General features: G+C 35.0%; 1 protein-coding gene across 4 annotated transcripts in view; it reads right to left on the reverse strand.

Moving 5' to 3' along the window:
• Positions 1–12,330: 12,330 nt before the first annotated feature.
• LOC145674440 (uncharacterized) overlaps positions 12,331–24,416 on the reverse strand; it is an 88,742-nt gene continuing 76,656 nt past the window's right edge. Inside the window, exons 6-7 of one of the 4 annotated variants that reach the window (XM_081744499.1) lie at positions 22,249–22,394; positions 12,331–14,186 (exon numbers count right to left, since the gene is read on the reverse strand). In XM_081744499.1, the coding sequence (XP_081600625.1) occupies positions 13,947–14,186; positions 22,249–22,394 (386 nt within the window). In that variant the 3' untranslated portion in view covers positions 12,331–13,946. Of the gene's footprint in view, positions 14,187–22,248; positions 22,395–24,416 lie in introns of those variants that run through there. The other 3 variants (XM_081744500.1, XM_081744502.1, XM_081744503.1) reach the window with 3 other exon arrangements.

Below are 24,416 nucleotides of genomic sequence, written 5' to 3' on the forward strand. Positions count from 1 at the left end.
AGATTGGTCTATACTTTTTTCTTATCTTGGTGTTAGGAATTGCTTCCCAAACGTTGTCTTGAAACACCCTGTAAATTGTGGTTATGCTTTCGGTTTATCCATAAAATCTTATTTACGGTGCGTTGCGAGGAGTTTTTAGTAACCCAAACATAACCGAACTCTCTACTATACTCCTGTAGTAAGGTTTTATGACATGAATTAAGCCCTGATAATTCTAGGCGTGAATAAAATATGCATACCTCAATGTATAATTAGTTTAATGATTCTGATTGTTGGTTGTTATGTGTTGTGACATGCATGGCAGTTGGCAGAACTTAAACACATACATGCTTATTTCCAATTGAAATGCTTGTCCTATAAATTGGTCACTTAAAGCAGAATCTTAGCACAAGTATTTGTTATAGTACACTGAGAAAAATGATTGGGTTGAAATTGAACCTATTGGTGCACCCAATCAGGTGGCTAAAACTGATCTGACCCAAATAAGGTCAGTGTTTAGTTAAATTCGGTTGAAATAAGTTCAACCGAACGTGTAGTTAAATGTAGGAATCGAACACAAAGACCCAATTGGTATTAAATCGCATAATACGCGTAACCCAAATTGAAGTACATGGTCCAACAGTGTAAATTCCATTAACTCGGTTATGCGTTTGACCAAACGTATAGTTAAAAAGTGAACAAGCGTTGGGTAAAAAAATGACCACATTATGGGTCCTTTGGAGAAAGGAAGGAGTGCAAATAACCCAACAATGAGGTAAAATTGACCATGATTGAGTTAAAACATGACGATATAATGGGTTGAAAAAGTCAAGATCACATTAATTCAACATATAGTTAATGTTAAACCGTTAGTTGGTTACAAAGGTGATCCAACACTACACAGAAAAAAAAATGTTGAAACAACTCAAAATAAGTACCACTTTAAGGTGTTACTTGGTTTGAACACCAAGGATATCGCCTTCAGAGCATATCAGAAATAACTACTTATTGGCTAACATTGGATATCATTGTTTGGTATGAGCAAAGCTTTACGTAGTATATGTGGCATTTATGCCAGGTAACTAATAACGTTCTATGTTTCTTGTAATTGCTCCCAATAATAGTTTTTTTTTTTTAATTTGTGAATAGTCTGACAACAGTTACACGAATAACAGTTGTGTCATCTGTTGTTCTTAAGTGCCAGAACGTAAGAATAACGGACAAGGAAAACAGATGACAGCACTGCTATTCATGCATTGTAGCTTCGATGCATTTTTTTCCTTTTAGGCGTTGCTCTCTCAAGATATGACTCTGTATACTTTCGACTAAATAGACAGCAAATAACAAACATGTTTTGTAACTTTTACAGTACTAAATTGTCCATGTAAATCAGCTTCCTTTAGACTATATGCTTCACGCATCATGACACATTTCGTTAACCGGGTATGACCCAAGTATTGGTTTAAAACATTCTACAGTGGCATGTGGTCACTTCGTAGACCCAATGATTAATCCAGTTGGGTTGCAAGTGACCACCCATCGTTCCCAAACAATCCAATTTGGTTTCAAACTTAACCACACCGCTTGGTCACGTTTCAACCCAATCATTTTTCTCAGTCTAAAAGTTCTCAGACATAGTTGCTATTTTCATAGTGACTGTCACTCTTCCGAAATTTCACAGATATTGACGAAGATTACAATTAATTTTCTAACCTAAAATTATGTGTAATAAGCTTTTCCTTGTTTGTTCATCTTTTTGACAAGCGATATTAAATTTGAAATAAAAGTACAACAAGCATAAATACAGTTAACCGTTAAGTTTTATTGCATGGGTTCACTAAAATATTAAGTTTCACAAAAATTAACAGCTTCAATGGGGAAGTCGGGAATCGAAATTGGGACGTTCAATTTCAAAGCCAACGTGCTAATCATTTGGCTAAGCTAATAGATACTTTAGAGCAGCGTTTCCCAACCGGTGTGCCGTGAATGGGCAGCTGGTGTGCCGCGAGTAAATCGAAACAAAATTATTAATTCTATAGTAATTAAATTGCAGGACATAGGGAAAATGCATATTTGCATTATACATTACTAAGAACCTCTAATGTGAATCTACAATTTTAAGTTTCATACCGCGTTACTTTTCTGTACATTTTTAATATTGAAAAAGGTATTTGTTATCGTTGTTATGAGTTTATGACCATTATGGCTTCTTTATTGTTGCAGACTATTTCGTAACTTCAAATTTTAAAATATTCAATCCTTTCGACAAAACAAACATGCATACGAATTACCTACATTTGTGTTTTGAAAGTAAAAGAAATTTGTTTGTTCGTTCGTTATTTAGTGATCTTCCTTGTTAGTGAAAATTTGGACGAAGTTTTCGAAAAAGAAAGCGTATTTTTACAAACCTTAAGTCCAATATTTTCATTGCAATTGTTTTCTATTTTTAAATTAGAATGAAAAATAAGCATAATGATTTACCATGGTGGAAAACCAGTGATCGAGCTTTCTTCTCTGTGAGGAGATCAGTAATTACAGAAAAAGATACCATCGTATTTTATATTTAAATATAATAAAACGTATGAGTGTGCCGCAAGAATTCAAGTTACAATCATAGTGTGCCGCAAGTTGAAAAGGGTTGGGAAACGCTGCTTTAGAGGTTAACATCCCTCAGCATTAAGACTATACGAGATTTGGACTTTATTCTAAAGAGGACTCTAAACCTTTGATGCACTGGATTCCCGATGAAACAGCTTCGAACGCATTACTACAGACACGAGCTTCAACGTAATATAATTTTATACTGGATTTCATGAACATTGAAGCAAAATAAGTAAAATGGTGGGATTGACAGTTTCAAGTGCCCACTTTTCCAAGGCGGTTGGGGTACATAATTATGCAAAATCTATTTCAGATACTACCATTATTACTCACTTTTTTCAAAAACTTGTTCTTAGAGCAACTGTATACTGATATTCTAATTAAATTCAATTTATAAATAATTGTGTCGTACGTAGCAGATAATACTCATGCTATAAAGTAAAAAAAAAATTAAAAAAAAACAAGTAAACATTCAATGTAAACAAATAAAATTAAGATGTTACGAATTAATGGATTGCAATTTAATTGGATTTTAAGCAGTATATATTTTCTATATGATCATTCACATTGCTTTATAAAAATCTATATGAAAAATACTAGCATATATACAGAGGGTTTCAAAAGTCTATAATGTACCATTAAAGTTGAGGTGGTGAGATTTTTGTTTGGAGGGACCAAATATTTTTTGAACGTACTGTGTACTGTAGATTTTTCAATATATATTTTTGGTCCATGTAGTAAATTCATTTGTGCTTTACTTAAATCAAAATCAATGTGGAAGCTTTGAATAGCCTAGTAGGAATTATATTTCGGGGAAGAATATTTGTAGTTATACATTATTTTAATGTAAACCCTGTATACGGGCATTTCAAATGGATAAGTATTGAAATTATACACTTTAATTCTATAAGAAAACAAAGGTCTGCAATTGGATAGAAATTCTTGAAATTATAAACCAATCTGATATTTGGTAGAATAATTTAGACCCCTTCATCTATCTGAGATGCCCATATTCTCCCAAACTCCGGTTTCATCCGCTTTTTACTATTTTCTATTCGCTTTATATTTTCCACCGCCAAAACTCTTTGTTCTGATTGGAACTATTTCCGACGCTCTAGTATTAAGGCGCGCTTCTTGTCACTTCTCTATCTGGAAAGCACCAAGCAACACCATGCTAGTTGGCTTCGGATAAATATTTTGGATTCTTTCACGAGAAAGAAGTAAAATCCAGGTAAAATGTTTTTAATTATGAAATAAATAGTGAGGAAACATTTTGAGAGTCTCGACTGAGCGAAATTTCACTCTAAAACAGTCAAAAAATCTAAAATAAGGAATCTCAAGTCAAGGACGCCATGATTGCGTCTACAGATAGATATGAACAGGAATTGTAGTGGAGTGTATTAATTTTCAGCTTTAAGTGATTTTGAAATTAAGATTCAGTGAATTAAAATATTTAGAATATCCTTTTACTCATGGGCGGCAAAGGGAACAGTTGCCTCCCACTTTTTGAAGTGACCCAGTAATGAATGTAGTTTCATTTGGAAATGTAAAATTTTTGTATGTATTACTCGTTCATAGAAAATAAAATACTCCCATATAATATTTACCGTTGCGTGAGTTCGTATTGGTTGTCTTCCCGTGGAGCTAAGAAAGCTACAGGAATTGCGTTTCAATTGCCACAGAAAACGGTCCAAAAATTAACCTATTGGAGCGCAACAATTCCACCGTGCTTTCATTTCTTCTTACAAAGGTTCGATATGTTAATCAGGCTCTTTGAAACTAACTGAGAGAACATTTCAAAAAAATTCACAAGTTATTCTTTAATTACACAAAAATTGATAGTTCCTAAAATGTCTTTTCTTAACACTTCCCTGCCATGAAACGGTAACTTTATAAGATTACTTAAGATAAATTAAATGCGTCTATATTATTTAATCTAACTTCGATTATATTTCAGAATTTTTTGTAGCCATAACTCTATTCCATCACGGTGCTAACTTTAAAGGAATGGTGTAAATATATTTATTGCCATTAAATTTCCCTATTCTAATACAAGAAACATAACCACTCAATGATCTTAACTGTAAAGCAGTAAATATAAAATAGTGTAGTTTTCATTTTAAAAGCATAATGTGTGAAACATTCGAATATTTCAATTTTTCCCAATCTTTTCGTTTTTTTCAGGTTCGGGAAAAACGGTAAAAAACTGTTTTTTTACCCAAAATTTCCTTTTTGTTTTTTCTAGACCTTTGCAACACTAGTCGCACATATTGTGAACATTCATCAGACACGAAGATATGATTCATCACTGAAACTCCTATTCTCCAATCATCAGCAGTCCAATGTTCTTTGCCACGTGCCCATTCGAGGCGCTTCTTTGTAATGATTGGAGTAATTTTTGCTTTCTTTCTTGGCCTGAGTGCTTTTATTCCCTTAACACAAAGAACCCTTCGAACATTATCAGGCGAAATGTCTACACCATACTCAGCCATTTAAATGTTTAAGTCTTTAGAAGTTGCGTTTCTGTTTCTCAGAGCCAATCTTTTTTAGTTTTTTGATACCTCTTAGCAATAGCTTTGGATCTCACCCACTGTTTCAAAGCCTATTTTGCTTTGGAACAAAATATATATTATTTTAAACTCTGTTAAACTAACTTTTGTGACACACAGAGTTTGACCCTGGTTTAGCAGATACGCAGTAGTGACCCACAGATTCCCTTTTGTTGTATGTATATCTTATGTAAATAAACAATCATCATCATTATTTATTTTCTCTCTTATTCCATTTTGCAATTGTTAAATAAGATTAACAAAAGTTTGTAAGAACTAATAGCGTTATATTAAGAAAGGTTCACCAAGTAGTTTATAAAATAATTTCGTCCTTATTTGTAATGGAATTGCAGGGGCTTATCGCCCATCCTTGTTAGGAAGAAGAAGCATATACAGTTTATTGCATTGCAGATAGCATACCCTACAGGGAAATTAAATTATAGGTCACACTCTATCACTGTGCTACCACACCAAACTAGTAATATTCCAAGACAAGAACCATTGTCTTGTTCTACAAATAACACTAGACTAGCAAGTGATAACACAATAAGTGTACAGAAACCAATACATAGTCATTCAGGAAGTAGCCAGCAAGTTATTCTAGAGGGCCTTGATTTTTACAAACTAAAAACAAATCCAAAGTTTCTTTCAAGATTATGAAAGAATTAATAACGCATAGATACTTACGTATTTCAGAAGTGCATATTATTATTATTATTATTATTATTATTATTAGTAGTAGTAGTAGTAGTAGTAGTAGTAGTAGTAGTAGTAGTATAGTAATAGTAGTAGTAGTGGTAGTAGTAGTAGAAGAAGAAGAAGTAGTAGTAGTATATTTCATATATGCTACATTTCTGAGACTTGAGTCTTGAGAGTACGTGAAGTTAAAATCAAAGGTTATGTTACGGACGGCAAATGATGGCTTAACACCAAAAACACATTCCTGCCCGGGACCGGGGGTTAGTCTGTTTTATGTTTACTAAACGTGTTTAATAATTACAGCAAATGAAGGATGTTTATAATAGAATGTGAAAGAATACAATTTTAAAAGAATTAAACTACGTCAACATGTTAAAATAATTAAAAGAACCTAATTAGTTAGCCACTTTGTACTCTCGTTTGCTTAACTGGATAAACCGATTCCTAAAGGAAAAGAGTTTTCTGCCCAAATCTTATAAGCAGTGGGATATTTTAATATTATAGAAATTGACCCACCTTCCCCTTAGAAGTGTAATTTTCAAGATGCTGAAACCTATAGTATTTTATTACTTTTAGTTAAAAGTTCAAATACCGAGTTTCACGCATCTAGCTTAAACAAATCCTTCCTTAATTTATTTACGGTGCCTTCCATTTCAATTCAGGCAGAGCATGTACCATCACCATCTCAGATATTGTTGAAACTTTTTTTATAGCAACTAGACATGTTTTTAAGAGACCCATATTTTTTTGTTTTGTCGAAAAAAATTTTCCCGCCAAGTAATAGGCCATCAAAGACGGGGAGTACAATTTATGAATTGTAGAAGACATGGAAAATGGTCAACTTCGGAGCCTCACCATTCGGCTATGGAGACAGGTAGAGTTATAATTCTTGTTGTGGTATGTACATAGGGATATAAATAAACTATATTTTATTATAGTTTGGTTTGCGCATGCGTATCTTTTTGTACATAAATTAACAAATGAACGTCAATTTATCTGAAAAGTCGAAGTTTGCGAATTTTTTTCGAGCACTTCTAGTTCGAATTTTAAAATTCTGTTTTCACGGTTGGTAAGACCTGGTTACCCGCTTTCCGAAACAAATTTTGTATCGCTTCTGTGTGCAACCGTTTTGTCGCAAAAAATTCGAGAAATTGTAAAATTTTCAAAAATCGCCATGTTTGGGCGCCATTTTCTCGAAAACACCATCTTTTAAAATTCTGAAATTTTGTCAGATGGTTCAACTTTACATGAATAATAAACACACCAAACACCATTCTCGACCAATGCTTCATGAATTAACTGCAGCCTTTTAAAGTTAGCGAAGTTTCCTTAACTTTGATGTCACAGTTAGCAACACTGGGAACAATAAAAGTGCAATGATTTGATGATGTTTGTGGTTCACATTCATTAAATGAAGAATAAAAGGTTTTCTTGACTGTTTTTTATTATTATTTTGATCAAGAAGGCTCTCTGAAATAGTAAAATGACCCTCCCCCTACTCCTCCGTTTTCTTAAACCGAAATAATCTGAGGTGGAAATTACGATTACGAAACACACAAATTTTAAGTTTACTTGAAATGGCCATCCAATAAGTTCTGATGATCTACAAAAAGTCTGAATTATTGCCTCAGTGATGATTTGGAATGCTCCAAACAAAGTCTCAATTAAGTGCGATGTCATTACAGTGATCGAAAAAGGGCAAAAAGTTAAAAAAAAAAAAAAAATCGAAACGTTTTCTTACGCGTACCAAAGAAATTTACTGACTTTTTAAACAAAACAATCCCAACATAAGAATGGGTCACTCGGAATTTTACAGTATTCGACTAAAGTGGGTCAGTCCGCAACCTGCGAGGGAAGTGTGTATGTGTGTGTGTGTGTATTCTGCAAATTCTAGGTTAGCTGCTACTGCGTTGCTACAAATCCAAGGTTCAGCCTGTATTGAAGCTGTCATGAGTGACCTATTTCCTTTAATAGTATGATCCGTAGAAAATGACAACTGTCTTCTTCAAGAATGTGGTGAATGCCCTGGAGTGGAACGAATAAGTGTGGAGTCTTTAATCATTGATCCTGATGAAAATGAGTGTTACGTATGCCATATGGGAAAACAATAATCTCGTTAAAAAAACTGAAACTTCCTGTTTTCGTATCGTACATTGCGGATTTAACTGTAAGAATTCTAATTCATGACTACATCAAGAAAATCCAAAGAGAATTAATTGCTACCGAAAAGCACCGTATAAAATTTCAAGATACAAATTATATTTTACTTCATGTGGACTTTGCTGAAAACTGGACTGTTATTCTGCAAAGTGAAATTCAGAGTTATCACCGGAATATGAAACAACTAACAGTTTTGTTGTAATAAACGACGATAAAACACACGATTCGGCTCATTTACTCATAGCCATAGACAAGATTCTAAAAATACTCGAAGAAAAGCAAAAATATATTTTATAGAAAAAGGTTTGAATACGAGAAAAAAAAAAGTGTCTACAATTTCCCAAACCGTGTCAGTGATTTCTGGTGGTGCTGCATCCCACTTTAAAAATCGCTGTCAGATGTTCGAGATGCAGACAGGTCCGTTAAAGCAGTGGTTTTGCAGTGAAACCGGCCATGCAAGGGTCTCTGCGACGGTATTGAGGGGGGGGGGGTGTAAAGAATGTGGCAACGCGGCATAACCTTAAGCAAAACAGATACACAGTATTAAAACCGCAGAAGAAAAAAATGAAATGAAATCTTTAAGTTTTACGTCCCACGTTTATGCCGGTTAGGCTAAAGAAGACGGTGATTGTGAGAAATGAATGAAATGGTGGAATATAGAAAGTGGGGGGAAACGGGATAACCCCGAGAAGACCCACGAGCACGGTGTTTGTCCACCACAAAACCTACACGGCGCGAGCTGGGATCGAATCAGGGACCCCAAGTACCGGAGGTGAACGCTCTACCACTCAGCCACCGCGCCGCCACTAAAACCGCAGAAGAATTCGTGAGTATAGTGCAAGTACAAACTCCGGTTATTACTCTCGTTTTGTTGCCTGGAACTCAATTCGACGACTTCCGGAAGAAAAAAAGGAAAGTATGCGACCGGTAACTGGTATTCAACGAAATCATCTTTGGCTTTCGGAAAATGGCGAAGTTTTTATGGCAGTAACGGGTCACCATGAACTAACGTCATGCTTCCCCCAAAATCGAACTTCTGCAATTCAAAGTGAAGATTTAAGAAATCTGCAAAAAGGAACTTTTGTTACATACATAGGCCTATATGTATGATAACCAGTGGTGCGTAGCAGAAATATTATGAATAAATCATGAATTACGTGAAGTTGAAGTGCTGTTTATGCTTCCACATGGACCTTCAGCATTTGTGACTATCGCCAATGTGCTACGCAGGGGCGGATCCAGGACGGACTTCTGGAAGGGGGAGGGGGATAATACTGCTACTTAGAGCTACTTTTAAATGCTCCAAACTCTGAGATCGGTTTTATTTATATATAAAATAAAATTTCTTCCCCCTAGATCCACTCCTGGACGAGTTGTGAGTGAGCCAACACCTATTGGAGCACCTGGATGGTTACATGCTATTAGCGAAGAAGACACCAACCAAGCAAATGATTGGTCCATGTAAATAATAATAATAATAATAATAATAATAATAATAATAATAATAATAATAGTAATAGTAATAATAATATTAATCAGTGAAATTTTGTTTCCGAAGACCATTTTAAGTAAGTCAACTTGAAATTTCTGTGTTTCGTAATCGTAATTTCCACCTCAGATTATTTCGGTTTAAGAAAACGGAGGAGTAGGGGGAGGGTCATTTTACTATTTCAGAGAGCCTTCTTGATCAAAATAATAATAAAAAACAGTCAAGAAAACCTTTTATTCTTCATTTAATGAATGTGAACCACAAACATCATCAAATCATTGCACTTTTATTGTTCCCAGTGTTGCTAACTGTGACATCAAAGTTAAGGAAACTTCGCTAACTTTAAAAGGCTGCAGTTAATTCATGAAGCATTGGTCGAGAATGGTGTTTGGTGTGTTTATTATTCATGTAAAGTTGAACCATCTGACAAAATTTCAGAATTTTAAAAGATGGTGTTTTCGAGAAAATGGCGCCCAAACATGGCGATTTTTGAAAATTTTACAATTTCTCGAATTTTTTGCGACAAAACGGTTGCACACAGAAGCGATACAAAATTTGTTTCGGAAAGCGGGTAACCAGGTCTTACCAACCGTGAAAACAGAATTTTAAAATTCGAACTAGAAGTGCTCGAAAAAAATTCGCAAACTTCGACTTTTCAGATAAATTGACGTACAAAAAGATACGCATGCGCAAACCAAACTATAATAAAATATAGTTTATTTATATCCCTATGTACATACCACAACAAGAATTATAACTCTACCTGTCTCCATAGCCGAATGGTGAGGCTCCGAAGTTGACCATTTTCCATGTCTTCTACAATTCATAAATTGTACTCTCCGTCTTTGATGGCCCATTACTTGGCGGGAAAATTTTTTTCGACAAAACAAAAAATATGGGTCTCTTAAAAACATGTCTAGTTGCTATAAAAAAAGTTTCAACAATATCTGAGATGGTGATGGTACAATTTTATATTTTTTTGCCTGAGTTGAAATGGAAGGCACCTTAAACATATTTTCTGAGTAAGTAATGGGGAATTCGAACATAAAAAAAGTGCTCCCTTTGCTCTTTCCTTTTTATGTGTTCAATTTTCAGTTTTTTTTTAACAGGAAAGTTTATATGCCAAGTTTCATTTTACTAGCTTCAGAAACTTGCGAGATACACTACCCTTTAAAAAAATCTTGCCCCACCCTTTTTACGATACTTATTTCCAAAAATTCTTTCTTATGTCCTGCTTTCATAAGAAAATTATATTTTATAATTAAAATTTAACGACTCTACTTGTAGTAGTATGCCCAAAAAATTACTCATCTTTACTCTTTTATATAAGAGTACAGAAGATAAATACAGTCAAACAAATGTATTTCCATGAACAGTTTCCGATTTCTTATAACTACCTGATTCGTACATTTCCCACAAGCTGTGATTTTAAATTTACGCTCTGTCAAGGTCCAGGTTTCAAAAAGGAACTAACTGGAAATATAATAATATTATGTATTTGTGTACATGTGTAATATGTACAAATTTATTGTCTTATTGAAGCTTTCGTAATCTGGAAATAAACTTTTGATTTGCTTTTAATATATAAAAATCATGCTCTCCTAGAAAAATTTGCAGGCTACACCCCTAAATGACTATGTAGTAATTTCTGCAAAAATGGCACAGGACCTAAAATTTAGGTCTAGTGCCTATATTTTTAGGACTTGTGCCGTTTAAGACTTATGAATGTCACCCACTGTATTGCATAATAAATGTTCTTTGCTCAATTTTAAATTTACTGCGTTCTTTATGCATACAGTTGGTATTTAATGTTCACTCGTGAAATGTCTAGTGAGCTTTTGTCCTAATTAAGTAAACTTCGGTGGATTTTTGTCCTACTCTTAATAAAATACGCTCCGCACAGTATATATTGCAATTCTGAATGTTTGCTTGGTTTCAGAAGTCTGGTAAAATATGCTTTTTAAACATTTTTTATTATTTATTTATTTATTTATTTATTTTCGTTTTAGGAATTTGTCTTGGGATTCTCGTATCTCCATTCGAAAGAAACGAATTTCTTAACTAATTATGTAATTAATTCTTAGAATGAAATAGGTTGTATTATGTAATTCGTGTATAAGTGCAGAACAGAGAGTGATAATAATAATCTTAGTAGTACAAATATAGCTGTTACTGTTGGAATTAGATACGTTCGTAACATTATTGCCAACTAGTTGCTGCATCGTCCCAATTTCGTGTGGTGGTGGCGAATTTCAGAACTAAAGCAAGTGAATGAAAAAGGCACAAGTCCTAAATGGCAGAAGTCCTAATAGGCACAAGTCCTAAAAATCATATCGCGACAGAAGTCCTAAACGGCAGAAGTCCTAAAATGCAGAAGTCCTAAACGGCAGAAGTCCTAAAAATCATACCGAGGCAGAAGTCCTAAACTGCAGAAGTCCTAAAATTTAGGTCTAATGCCCATATTTTTAGGACTTCTGCATTTTAGGACTTCTGCACTTTAGGACTTCTGGATGTCACCCCACTTTGACGGTAAAACTTGGGCAGAGAGAATATATAAAAATGATCGAAAATGACCGATATTAGTGTCGAATCCATAGTTTTCGAGGTCGCTGAGATGAACAATGATACTTCCGATGCCGTTTATATCCAAATTCAGCCCAGCACCTTTGAGGGGAAGAGGGAGACATATAAGAATGATCTGAAATGACCGACAACAGAAAGAGCTTCAGTAATAGTAAAAAGTTTAATTTAATCCAGCGAAGCGGGTAACTGACGCTCGTAACATTCTAGAGTTGTTATTAATTAAAAACTCGGATCGCTGTATAACAAATAATAATGAAACTGCATTAAATATTTGAATACCAATGTATAATAATTTTATTTTTTAAAGTGTAAGATATGTTTTCTTTTAAAACAAAAATAATATAAATAAGGAACACACACAGTGGGCGGATAACGAATTAGGATTTTTTTTTTTTTTTTTTTTTTTATTCGGATCTCACTTCACAAACTTCCGGCATGATTACACACACCTGGGGCGTCTTTTTATTAGAAAATGAATGTAAAGTATTCCTTTTCGCTTAAGCATGAATTAGATTTAGTTATTCCCACCAGATAGATTTGGGGTTTGATTTCCCCACCCAACCACTGCCAGCAGATGGTAAGATGCTACTATTTACAGATTGTTAGTTTCGTCCAATGTTGAAAAAATAAGTTGCTTACCTCAACCTTGGTAGATGTTTTTGATATTTCTATAGTAATTAAAGTAAGTATATGGTTAAATTAGCATGATATATGTACTAGGGAGAAATCAACAACAATAGCTAAAGCGCCGTGTTCGAAGTGGAAGAAAAGCAAAAAAAAAAAAAAAAAAAAGTATCATCAGCTATCAAGAAAAAAAATATTGTGTTGGGCCACGAGGTGCAAAGCCTGGACTGCAAATAATTATTAAAGTATAAATTAAGATTATTTGTTTCATTACTTCATGAATTAATAAGTTAATGAATGCTTTAATTCATTCAAACCGACCAAGATGGAATGATTATGCAGGATAAAACACCGTGTCATACTTCCAAATTCATTACGAATCACCTACAGTAGCAAGGGGCCAAAGTACAGTATTTTCTAGGAAACAAACCAGATCTTAATTCAATGAAAGGGATTGAAGAACAAGATCAACAATCCTAGTTGCTCTAATATTTCGAACTTGAAGATCGTCTATAGCATGTACGGCAACATGACAAAGACTATTCCAAAAATAGTAGCACAGAGCATACAAAGCTCACCACGTCAAGTTTATTTTGTTGCACTACCTTTTGCCTCAACAACAGCGTAATCATACCAGGGATGCAGAAATAAATATGGTGGATACACAATATCAAATGCGGTGATAAAATTATAAATACTTACAAGAAACTGAAATAAAATAAAATTACAACGATATTTGGAAATTCCTAATTCGTTGTCCACGCACTATGCAATACATTAAGAATACATATACATACACAAATACATGCGATACATGCTTGAACATATACGTACCATAAAACACCTCAACGGGTGCAGTGAAATCGGTTATTTATATAAAAAAAAACAACAACAAAAAACTTGTTATAACTTACATTTTCAAGCTAAGATCAATATAAATAATTTAACATTACAAGAATGCCGCAACGTGGTTGAGTAACTAATTTAATGAATCATCAAATGTAATACATTCTTCATTTACTTGTATAGGTACAAAAGTAACAATCGTTCCGTTGCTGCAAATGATAGCACCCCAAACTGAAGGATAAACACATCACACACGATATTTTCGTTAGTGGTTGGAACATGAAAATTTATTCAATTAAGTATGAGCCCAAAATTCTGTTCACCGTAGTTTCATATTCAAAGACTAAGATACGTGTTATTTTATGATCATACCAAATCTCGAAATTTTTTTCACAATATGTTCAAATCATACTTGCTTATCGGCAACTGCCACCATGTTTGCACAAGTGTACAAAACGCCCAGCTTCCAAGCATTTTCTGGTATCACAATCATGAGGAAAAACGGATTTTATGGGGATTCCGCATTCATAACATTTACTATTCTCCCAACGAATCCCACATCTTCTGCATGAAACAAAGTGCAGGCATGGCCAAAAAACGCAGTTTCTCACTCTACTTTTACAGAAGACGCAGGCTGATCCAGACGAAGATTCTACCTGTAAAATAGAACAAAAGTTAGAAGGAAAATGACATAAAATAAAGGGGTACTTCCGGTTTACGTGGAATGTTGAAGTTTGGCAAGGTTGTAGCTTTCCGGGGCTACGTCACAGGAAAATTGCCAAAAGTGAAGATTTTTAAATTTTTACGGTGTCTAAAGGGGAGATGAAGACATTTTCCATGTTATTTAAATGGACCTTTCTTTTTTAACCTATAATATCATGTTTTAGGTACTTGGAATTGGAATAAAAACTTGAAATTCGGTATGCTTGTACATTTTCGTTAGCACTACCTAAGTAAGTCACCAAAAAATAAAAATTTTCAAATGTAGGGCGATTTTATGGGCAAGTGAAAAATCTTTCATATGTTATTCATATGAGACGTCTTCTACACCCTTAAAATGTTTAGGCACTTCCGGCAGGATTAGAATGATGAAATTTGGTATGAATGTAACCTTCCGAAACTAACCCACAGGAAAATTGCCAAAAGTGAATATTTTTAATTTTTAAGAGGTCTAAAGGGCATGATACCTCGCCGGTTTTGAATGCTCAAGGCACCGGTTGAGAGTTACGCGGCTGAGCGAATGTAATAATAACAATAAATAATTTCATGCAGTATTTATATTTGATTTTCGTTTAGCACCCCTTTTCAACAGTGAGGCTATGAACACTTTATTGTGATATTAACAAAAACAGACAACAAATAGGTTTGGAGAACGACACTCTATTGTTGATGCAGTTCCTTGATGAGATTTCTTATATTACTCACTCCGGAATGACTGGACCATTTGTAACACAGCATTATACTTTAGGTCGAGGTCACGTGTTATATAGCTTCTGTGCTGAAAAGGGACGCTGAAGTCTAAGAAACAACCATTAACATAATAGCAGCACAGAAAAGAAATTAAAAAACATCGTTTTCGGCTGACAATTTGTCATCCTTTGTTAACGTATTAAATTTTAAAAATATTAGATTTAACACGAAAATTAGTTGAACGTCAGGGTACTCATGAGGCTATATATATATATATATATATATATATATATATATATATATATAAAGCGTGCTGGATGCGTAAGAAAAATATTATTGGTTCTCGTATAATTGATAATATTGTGCACATCATTGATATTTTAGAGATAGCAACTGAATGTTTCTTGACATAAAGAACAACTTAAAATCTTGCCATGAAACTCTACCTATGTAGTTTACAAAATATTCAGCCCATCTTTTTCTGTTTTCGTTTGCTGCATTGCCTCCTTGTGGTGTGCTATTAGGAATTTTCTCAAATCCTTTTATAGTTATTCGTAAAATATTTGAACCACTTTCCCCTTGATGATCGCATTTCAATAAAAGTGTAATTACAAAACCCTATTAGATATTCTATTTTTGACATAAATTTTAAACTCCTCTATCCACTTAGACTGTAAATAAATAAGTGGAAATTTGGATATATAAATGACCGCCCTTCCTCTTTTAGCAGTGGAATATACGAAAGCCTTGAAACATGTTCCATTGTTACATATAAAGGTTCATATTTGGAGTGCACATCTTTAACTTAAGAAACTCTCACACACGGCACTGTATAAAGAGAAATGTTACAATTATAAAAATAGTCCCCTTTTCCCACCTTGGACGTAGACTATTCGGAAACACTAAATCAAATATTTTTATTTAAAACTTTACATTCGGAATTTCACATCTCCAATTTAAGCAAATCCTCACATTAAACATATTCTCAATATATAAAGGGAAATTTCACTACTATAGGAATGGAATGAAATCTTTGAAATGAATAAAATTAAATGAAATCTTTGAGTTTTACGTCCCACGGATATGCCGGGTAGGCTAAAGGAAATGGTGAAGATGAGGATGAATAAAATGGTAGAATGAAGAAAGTGGGAGGAAACGGGAGAACCCGAGAAAAACCGAGCACACGTTGTTTGTCCACAACAAAGCCCATAACGCAAGCTGGAATCGAACCAGGGACTCCACGCACCAGAGGTGAACGCACTACCACTTAGCCATCGCGAACCCACTACTATAGAAATCCCCATTCTCTTTTTCAAGAGAAAAAAAAATCAAAAACGCTGGAACCTGTGCTTCATTGGCTCTTTCTGAATAAATAAAGGGAAATTTTACTGTTACTGAAATGCCTCTCTTACCCTTTTAGGAGCGGAATATTTGGAAACGCTCATATAAAGCGTCTAATTTTTAATTTAAAGTTGTCAAAATATGTCAAAATATGCCAAAAATTGAAATTAGTCACGCGATAGTTAAACCACGCTAATGGAAGCTAATAACAACTGAAAATGTCTATGAATAGGTCCCCGAATGTCTTACTTTCTGCATTTATACAAACGATAGTTAGTTAACATAATTAGCTTACATCTAATGTAACAGCTAACATCTGAATTGGTGGTATCGGAAGTCTTATGATAGTACCTTCTGCTTTAATATTATCACTTAACTTATTTTTGTTCAGAGTTCATCAAACGAAGTATTGCTCATGCGAAAATAATTTAAAGAACTCTCTTCGTCATTGCGCAAATAAATAAACATGGGAGATAACTGTGGCTGAAAATAAAATAAACTGTTTTCTATATTGGACTGAAAAGCCAGCACGAGTTCGTTGCGAGCCCGCAGCAAACTTTTCTACTCGTCTGTACCGAGCCTTAGTTTGGCGTATCCGTAACCTCCCGAAACTAACTTAAAGTTGCCAGAAATGAACATTTTTATTTTTTAGAGTGTCTACTAAGGGAAAGAAAAAATATCTCCATATTATTTAGATAGGAGACAAATAAGTGAGTTTACTCTACATTATATCGAAACTACTTTTATAAGATGAACACTTCCCTCACTTGAAAGCAACATAGACAGATTTTCTGAAACTTTTGTACACTGTTAGCTCCAATACCCCTCTACAGGTAACTATTCGCGGAGATGTTTACGTAGAATCAATGAAATCTTTACGATCTATGAAGAGAGAGAAAACAGACTTTGCTCTTATCTGCTGTCAATCTGCATTCCATCGGTTTCTTTATCTCCGGGGACAATCCGAAGTTCACACACGTGACCTATCAGGGGGTAGAGAATGAAAGAAACCTACCTGGTTAGCCTCCTATCTGCTGTTCTACGCTGTTGCAAAATAGAGGCCAAATTTTAAACAGCTTTTAAATGGAAGAAAATTAATTTTTAATTAGCGCGCTCTAATATTACCCTAGCAAGCAAAAGTAAACCTGAACATATTAATATAATACTAACAAACACTTGGACGAATTACGAAATGTATAAAATAGTTTTCATAATATTTTGGAAAGAAGTATGCCATATTTTTATATAGGGAAATTCCATCGCATTCCGAATGTTGGACACAACCTTAGTATGGACATGTGGGGGAAAAGTGTATCGTTTCAGAGCTAGGGCTCTCCAAAATCGTGGAAAAGCTAAATCTTAACACGCGCTATTTAGAATTAGAGAAATCGTAGAGTGGCGGTCTATATCAGCGTAAAGGAAGTCAGTCATACATATACAATTCAAAAATGAGTATTTCATCAACGTGGAATGGATGTGCAAGATATTCCTTACAGGATATAATTCCCAGACATGCTCTCAATAGAATTCTCAGATATGCTCTTATTTCAAGGTGGATCCAAAGTAGGCAAAAGGTAAGCCTTTACAATAGTGGGCACAGAATGTTTCGACGGCAAGAGAGGGGTTAACAACTACAAATAACAAAAATCCCTGTATCTTGATTTTATTATTATGGTAATTCAAACTTTATGATAACCCCTCGTATTTCACGTTTATTTCATGCAACAAAACATCATAGCACACGTTATTTCGAATACGAGTAACAGTGGAGCTGGCAGTCCATAACAGTTCCGACTTTCAGCCGAAGTATTCCATACTTACTGCTGTCAAGGCTAACGTTTTGTCTACTTTGGACTCGCCTTGAAATAAGAGCATATCCGAGAATTCTGTTGGGAGAAAATTTGGGAATTGTACATTATTCGGAATCCCGTGTACATTCAATGCATATAGATGAAATATGCATTTTTGAACTGCGTATGTATGACTTTTCATTACGCTGATATGGAACGCAACTCCCAAGTTTCCCTTATTCGAAATAGTGCGTGCTGAAATTTAGCTTTTCGATAATTCGGAAGAGCCCTAGCTCTGAAACTATGCACTTTTCCCCGGAGGTTCATGTGGAATTTTTCGCTTATTTTGATGTAAGGAATCACCCCTTACAGTTTGTCGGTATAGTTCACTAACACTATGCATATATAAAGGTCAAACAAAATTAACACATATTTGAGGGTGTCAACCTCTCGATGTTCACTGAAAAATTATATTCTACAGTAAAGAGTGATCACAAAGTCCTGTTACCCCATATGTATTACATACATGTTAATGAATTGTTGTTTCTTATTCTTGCAGGTACTGATATACATCTAAATCATGGCTAATGAGTCCACTTACACCATGGAGTAATAAGCACGTGGGCTCACGAACGACTTCATACAGGAAAATCAATTTGTGATATTCAGCATGATTTCACTGTAAGGTTTCAGAAACTTCTGCATAAAAGATAAGCCCCGCTCAGGACGACCAGTAACTCGACTGGAAACGTGTGTCGAGGCTGCAGCATGTGTCGAACGTTCGCCAAAAAATTCCATTCGTAAACGGTCTCAGGAATTGGGTGTTCCATACTCGACATTACAAAAACATATGAAGAAGGATTTGCAGTTAAGGCAGTTAATCCTTCGTTTCTAAACGAATTGAGTGATAGTGACACGCAAAAAACGCCAGCAAGCTTATGGAAGAATGATCGATGTCTTTACAACTATTCCTTCAAGGGGGAAAGTGTTTATATCGGACGAGCGTGCAATATATCGCAGTGCAAGGACAGAAATGTTTATTTCTGGAGTAAAGGAAAACCATTTTTATGAAGAACCTGAAGACAACCCACCAGATGTCATTATCTGGACTACAATGTATGCAATCATTTGGTAGGTCCATATTTCTTTAATGATGCTGCAAATCGCATTGCATATCTCACCATGTTACGTAGTTGGTTTATTCCATATCTGCAAGATCGGGAACTGCTCGGTCGTGTATGGTTCCAACAGGATGGAGCACCAGCCCATTATGCTAATGCTGTTAGAGAATATCTCAATGAGGTATTTCCTGATAAATGAATTGGATGAGGTTGTGTCCAATTGCCTGCACCTTTGGAGTCGCCACCTCAAAGTCCTGATCTATCATCTTCCGACAATGCATTATGGGAGTTCATCAAATAAAAGGTTGCTGCCACACGTTACGAGACAGTTGACGAACTTAAGGATGCTGTTCGACGTGCATTTACTGCCACCACGCCAGCAATGCTGAGAATTTCATATCGTACATGGAGGAGAACCATACTCTGTTAGGAAAACGATGATGTACACACAGAAACTCAGGAATAAATAATACAGAATATTTACACTACCTCAAAGTTGTCCTTTGCCATAATTCCACATTAATACAAAGTGACCATCTATGAATATGTGGACACGCGATAGGGGTAACGGAAATTTGTGATCACTCTACACAATTACTTCATTTACTAGAACGAGATTCGTGATTTAGAAAGTCAAAATAGTTCTCCACCTTAATACTAGTGATAAAAGGAAATAGATCTTTCATATTCTACAATAAACATGCTTATTTAACTTCCATAATCTGCAAGCAAGATATTGAAGCCAAGATTTGAAATAGCTAGCACGCACACTGTGAAATTGGTAACACAGTGTATTGTACAACGTTTCCTATAAGTTAACCTCCTATCTTCATTCCTTGTTCTTAACTTTTCAGCACTGAATACATTCACAAATATTACTTTTGAGGAAACGGAATAAAATCTAAAGCTTAAGGCTCGGAATTTATACGATAAACGTCACATAGTAATGAATAAATATAACAGGAAGTGATAGAACTTTAGTACCAAGAAATATCCATGATCTTTATTTCCCACAAAGTGTACATGGCAAGCTCAAGGGTGGAATAGACAGACTTGCGTTCCCAGGATGATACCTCTACCAATGAACCTGCTTCCCGTCCAAAACGTTTCTATTACTTAGGAACTATTCAGTACATGGTACAAAATCAAACAAATATTAAGAAAAGAAAGGAAAAAAATAAACAAGTAAATTATAGTGAGGAACACGGTTTAACCCTTTAAGTTTTTTTTTTAGGTACTAACGTACTGTCTTCATTATTAAATTTAAAAAGTACCAATAGAGCTTTTTACTTCAGTTTCTTTTCAAGCACGGAGCCATTGTAGAACACGTTACGTATGGTTTCACGCCTTCTCGTGTCGAGACATAGGGGATGATGATGACATAACAAAAAATAAATTTCTGTTAAGCCTTTTTTTTTATTTTTTGGCGGGCTTACTTTTGTACCTAGAAGGACAAACATACATTCAGTGCATCCCTTAGTATTTTACATATCACTGCGTTAAAACTGGGAGGATGGGTCCAGAGGGGCAAAAAGGTTTTAAAAAAATGGATATTTTAAAACAAAAAATCCCTTTTTCCTCGATTTTCCCGCCTCAGATACACGATGACGACATGTGAATGGTACCGTTTAAAAGGTTGTTTTATTCTGAAGAGAATGATGTACGAACCATGACCCTAGGATAAATAGGGATGTCTTAGGAAATTTTTAACTGAGATCCTGTTTTATGTGGGAACCTGAGGTATTGTGGGGATATTATTTCTTGGCGGGCTTACTTTTGCATCTAGAAAACTGAAATTTTGCACAGACATTCAGTGCACCACTTAGTATTTTTCAGATTTCTGCGTTAAAATAGGGGGTCCAGAAGGGCAAAAAAAGTAAAAGATATTTTTTTTTAACAAAAATCCTTTTTTTTTTTTTTCGCGATTTTCCTACCTCAGATATATGATGAAGACGTGAATGGTACCGTTTGAAAGTCTATTCTATTCTGAAGAGAATAATGTACGATCCATGACCCTAGGATAAATAGGGATGTCTCAGGGAATTTTTATATTACATCCGGGTCTTTTTGAGTAATCTGGAGCATTATGGAGCTCATTGGTAAATTAAAAGACAAAATTCTGACCAAAGCATATATTAACTAATAAATAATAGCGTTACAGTTTCGGCAAATTAACTTTGCCTTCATCAGACACATTACTTATGTGATAATGTGTCTGATGAAGGCAAAGTTAATTTGCTGAAACTGTAACGCTATTATTTATTAGTTAATATATGCTTTGGTCAGACTTTGTCTTTTAATTTATACAAGAAGTTCCAAAGCTAGAATGAATGGTATTCTCATTGGTAAATATTTTTTCCTGCCCTTACTATTCAAAATAGAAGTTTGGAATTTTGTACACACATTTATTACACCACTTACTATTTTTCAGTTGATTTTGAGATCTGTGCGTTAACACAAGGTGTCAAGAGGCGCCCAAAGTTACAAAAAAAGAGATTTTTCACTAAAAATCTCTATTTTCCTTCAAAATTTCCCTCCTCAGTGACATGATACGGAAATGTGAATAGTGCTCTTTGAAAGACCATTCTATTTTAAAGAGAAATTGGTACGAACCATGATCCTAGGATAAATAGGGGTGATGCTGCAGCCGCTTGACTGAAAGTCTAATAATTTACCCCCAAAAAGCCATAATTTAAAAGGGTTAAGGAAAATAATAAGCCAATTACGTTAGAAATAAGACGCAATGTTAATGCAGAGCGAAGATTGCGCCTAAGTAGAAGAAAAATACCAGACAAAAGGTGCAGTTACTCAGTTCATGTTAAATCTATTTACTCTAAGCTATGAAACGCTCTCATTCGATATCAGTATTTAAAGGAAACTTGGGTGCCCCGCCTTCCATAGTCTTAAAAAATGTCCCTCATTAATACATGGTACTGGTCTGGAATAAAATATTTAATCAAAATGCTGCCCCTAATTAACTAGAAGATATATTTTTAGTGTGTAGCACAAATATATCTGAAGTTAAAACTTCCAGATGGTCTGAAGTTAAAACTTACTAGAAACTTATCAGAATCAGATGGTGTGTGAGAAACACAATAGGCTTCTTCTGCAACTATTAAGCTTGCGACGCCATCCTGAATTTTCCTTACCAACTGCAATCTCATGTACAATGAGGCCTTCTGACCACATGTCACATGGAATCCTGCATGAAATGAGATAGACAATAATATAAACAATATGCAGCAAGTAAACTTATGCACAATAATAATAATAATAAATATACTTTCATTTGATTAGGAATTAAAGGTATGGGCACTATAATATTTTACATGCTTGCATAGCAGGTTAACGTTTACCACCATGCAAAGCTTTATCTAGGTCGGATGAGTTTGGTTGAACTCTACGATATATCACATCCTTGTCAAGACTCAAATTAAGATTTACCACTACCGTACATATACAGGGTGTTTCAAAACAATACCGACAACGTTTGGGAGGTGGTTCCTGACACCAAGGTAAGACAAAAAGTATAGACCAACCTGAGTGCACAAATGCTTCCTTTCGGAGTTATAGGCTACAGAAAATATGAAAAAAAAAAAACTGAGCTTTAAGGTCCATAGCTCTAAAACTATGGGACCTACCTTAGTCGGGTAGACTTCACTTACGAATCAATATGTGCACTATCCAAAAATACATGTTTCATAATCCTAAGGTACTCAAGCAACAATTTTTACAGAGGCAGTTTGGCTACGGGCATATAATTTAAAGTACTGACCAACTACCTCTATAAACATTGTTGCGGAAGTACCTCCGGATTCTGAAACTTGGATATTTGGATAGGGCATATTCTAGTTCCTAAGAGAAGTCTTGACCCGACTACGGTAGGTCCCATAGTATTGGAGCTACAAACCTTTAAAGTTCATTTTTTCATGTTTTCGGCAGCCTATAACTCCGAAAGGAAGCATTTGTGCACCCAGATTGGTCTATACCTTTTGTCTTATCTTGGTGTCATGAATCACCTCCTAAACGTTATCGGTGTTGTTTTGAAACACCCTGTATATATATATTAGCGGACTCTCGTTAATTCGAACTTGGATAGAGCTCCTTCGTGTCTATGCGTTTAGCGTACGCATCTTTGGAGTGGCAACCCAGGTTCGATTCCCGGCATGAGCTCATGTAGTTCGAATTCCACGTTAATCAGTACGTCCATGTCTCATATAACCTCGATGCTGAAAGGGACGTTAAACTCAAAATCAACTCAACTCGAACTTGGATAGTTAAAAAAAAAAAAAAAAGTTTATTCTCCTTGAAAATTGTACTGAAAGCAATGGTAAAATCAAACTTTTGAACCTCCTGTTTCGATGAACCGAAGTAAACCAGTACTTTTTTTTTTTTTTTTTTTTTTTGTATCGGGCGGGCAGATTGCAAACACCAGAATGCAGTTTCAACTGGTTTTCAGTTACCTAGAGACAACCGTAGGAAAGAGTTACACGAAAACACATTCATTTGGTGATGATAAAGACGATGAGGTAAACAATAGCGCGAGCCAACCTCATGTGAAGAGTCCGAAATGGTTGGAAATCTTAAATAAGCCTATTGAATTTAAACCAAATGTAATTAATAATGTGTTTCACGCAGTGAATGAAGTTGAAGATTTTGTTCACTGTGCAAAAACAATAAAATCAAACCAAACTAAACATGATTACGGACTTCTTTAAGTGACAACAGATAATTAGGGTTGATACTCTGTGTGCGGTTTTGTGTCATTGTATTTGCGCGAATATAGGCCGCACTACTGAATTTACGAGAAAGTTCAATTAGACATTACTTTGAGTTGCATCTTCTCCCCTTCTAGAACTCACGTATAACTAAGAATTACTCATCAAAAATAGGACAAGTTTTGCGTATTGGAAAGTCTGGTGACTTGACTAATTTAAGCGACAGTGTAAAGGAGTTCGAAGTTGATTTATTCGAGAAAAGCTGTCATTTGGTTCGTGAGTCGCAATGAGAAAATAGAATACCAGTTACACAGCGAAATTTAAGTTATCGGCTATGGGTCAATCCATCTGAAGTGGTCCAAAAATTGTGAAAATGGTTGCTCGACCATCTCCGAAAATTATAAAAATTTGAGTGTGACGAACCGTGTGCATGAGAAGGTCAATAACATTAATCACTTTGTCGTATGTACGAGTGTTCCTGAATGGCGGCCATCTTTGTTGTCGGT

The sequence above is a fragment of the Thermobia domestica genome, chromosome 17, assembly GCF_964235325.1.
Source record: "Thermobia domestica chromosome 17, izTheDome1.hap1.1, whole genome shotgun sequence".
In the NCBI taxonomy this organism is placed as follows: Eukaryota; Metazoa; Arthropoda; class Insecta; order Zygentoma; family Lepismatidae; genus Thermobia; species Thermobia domestica.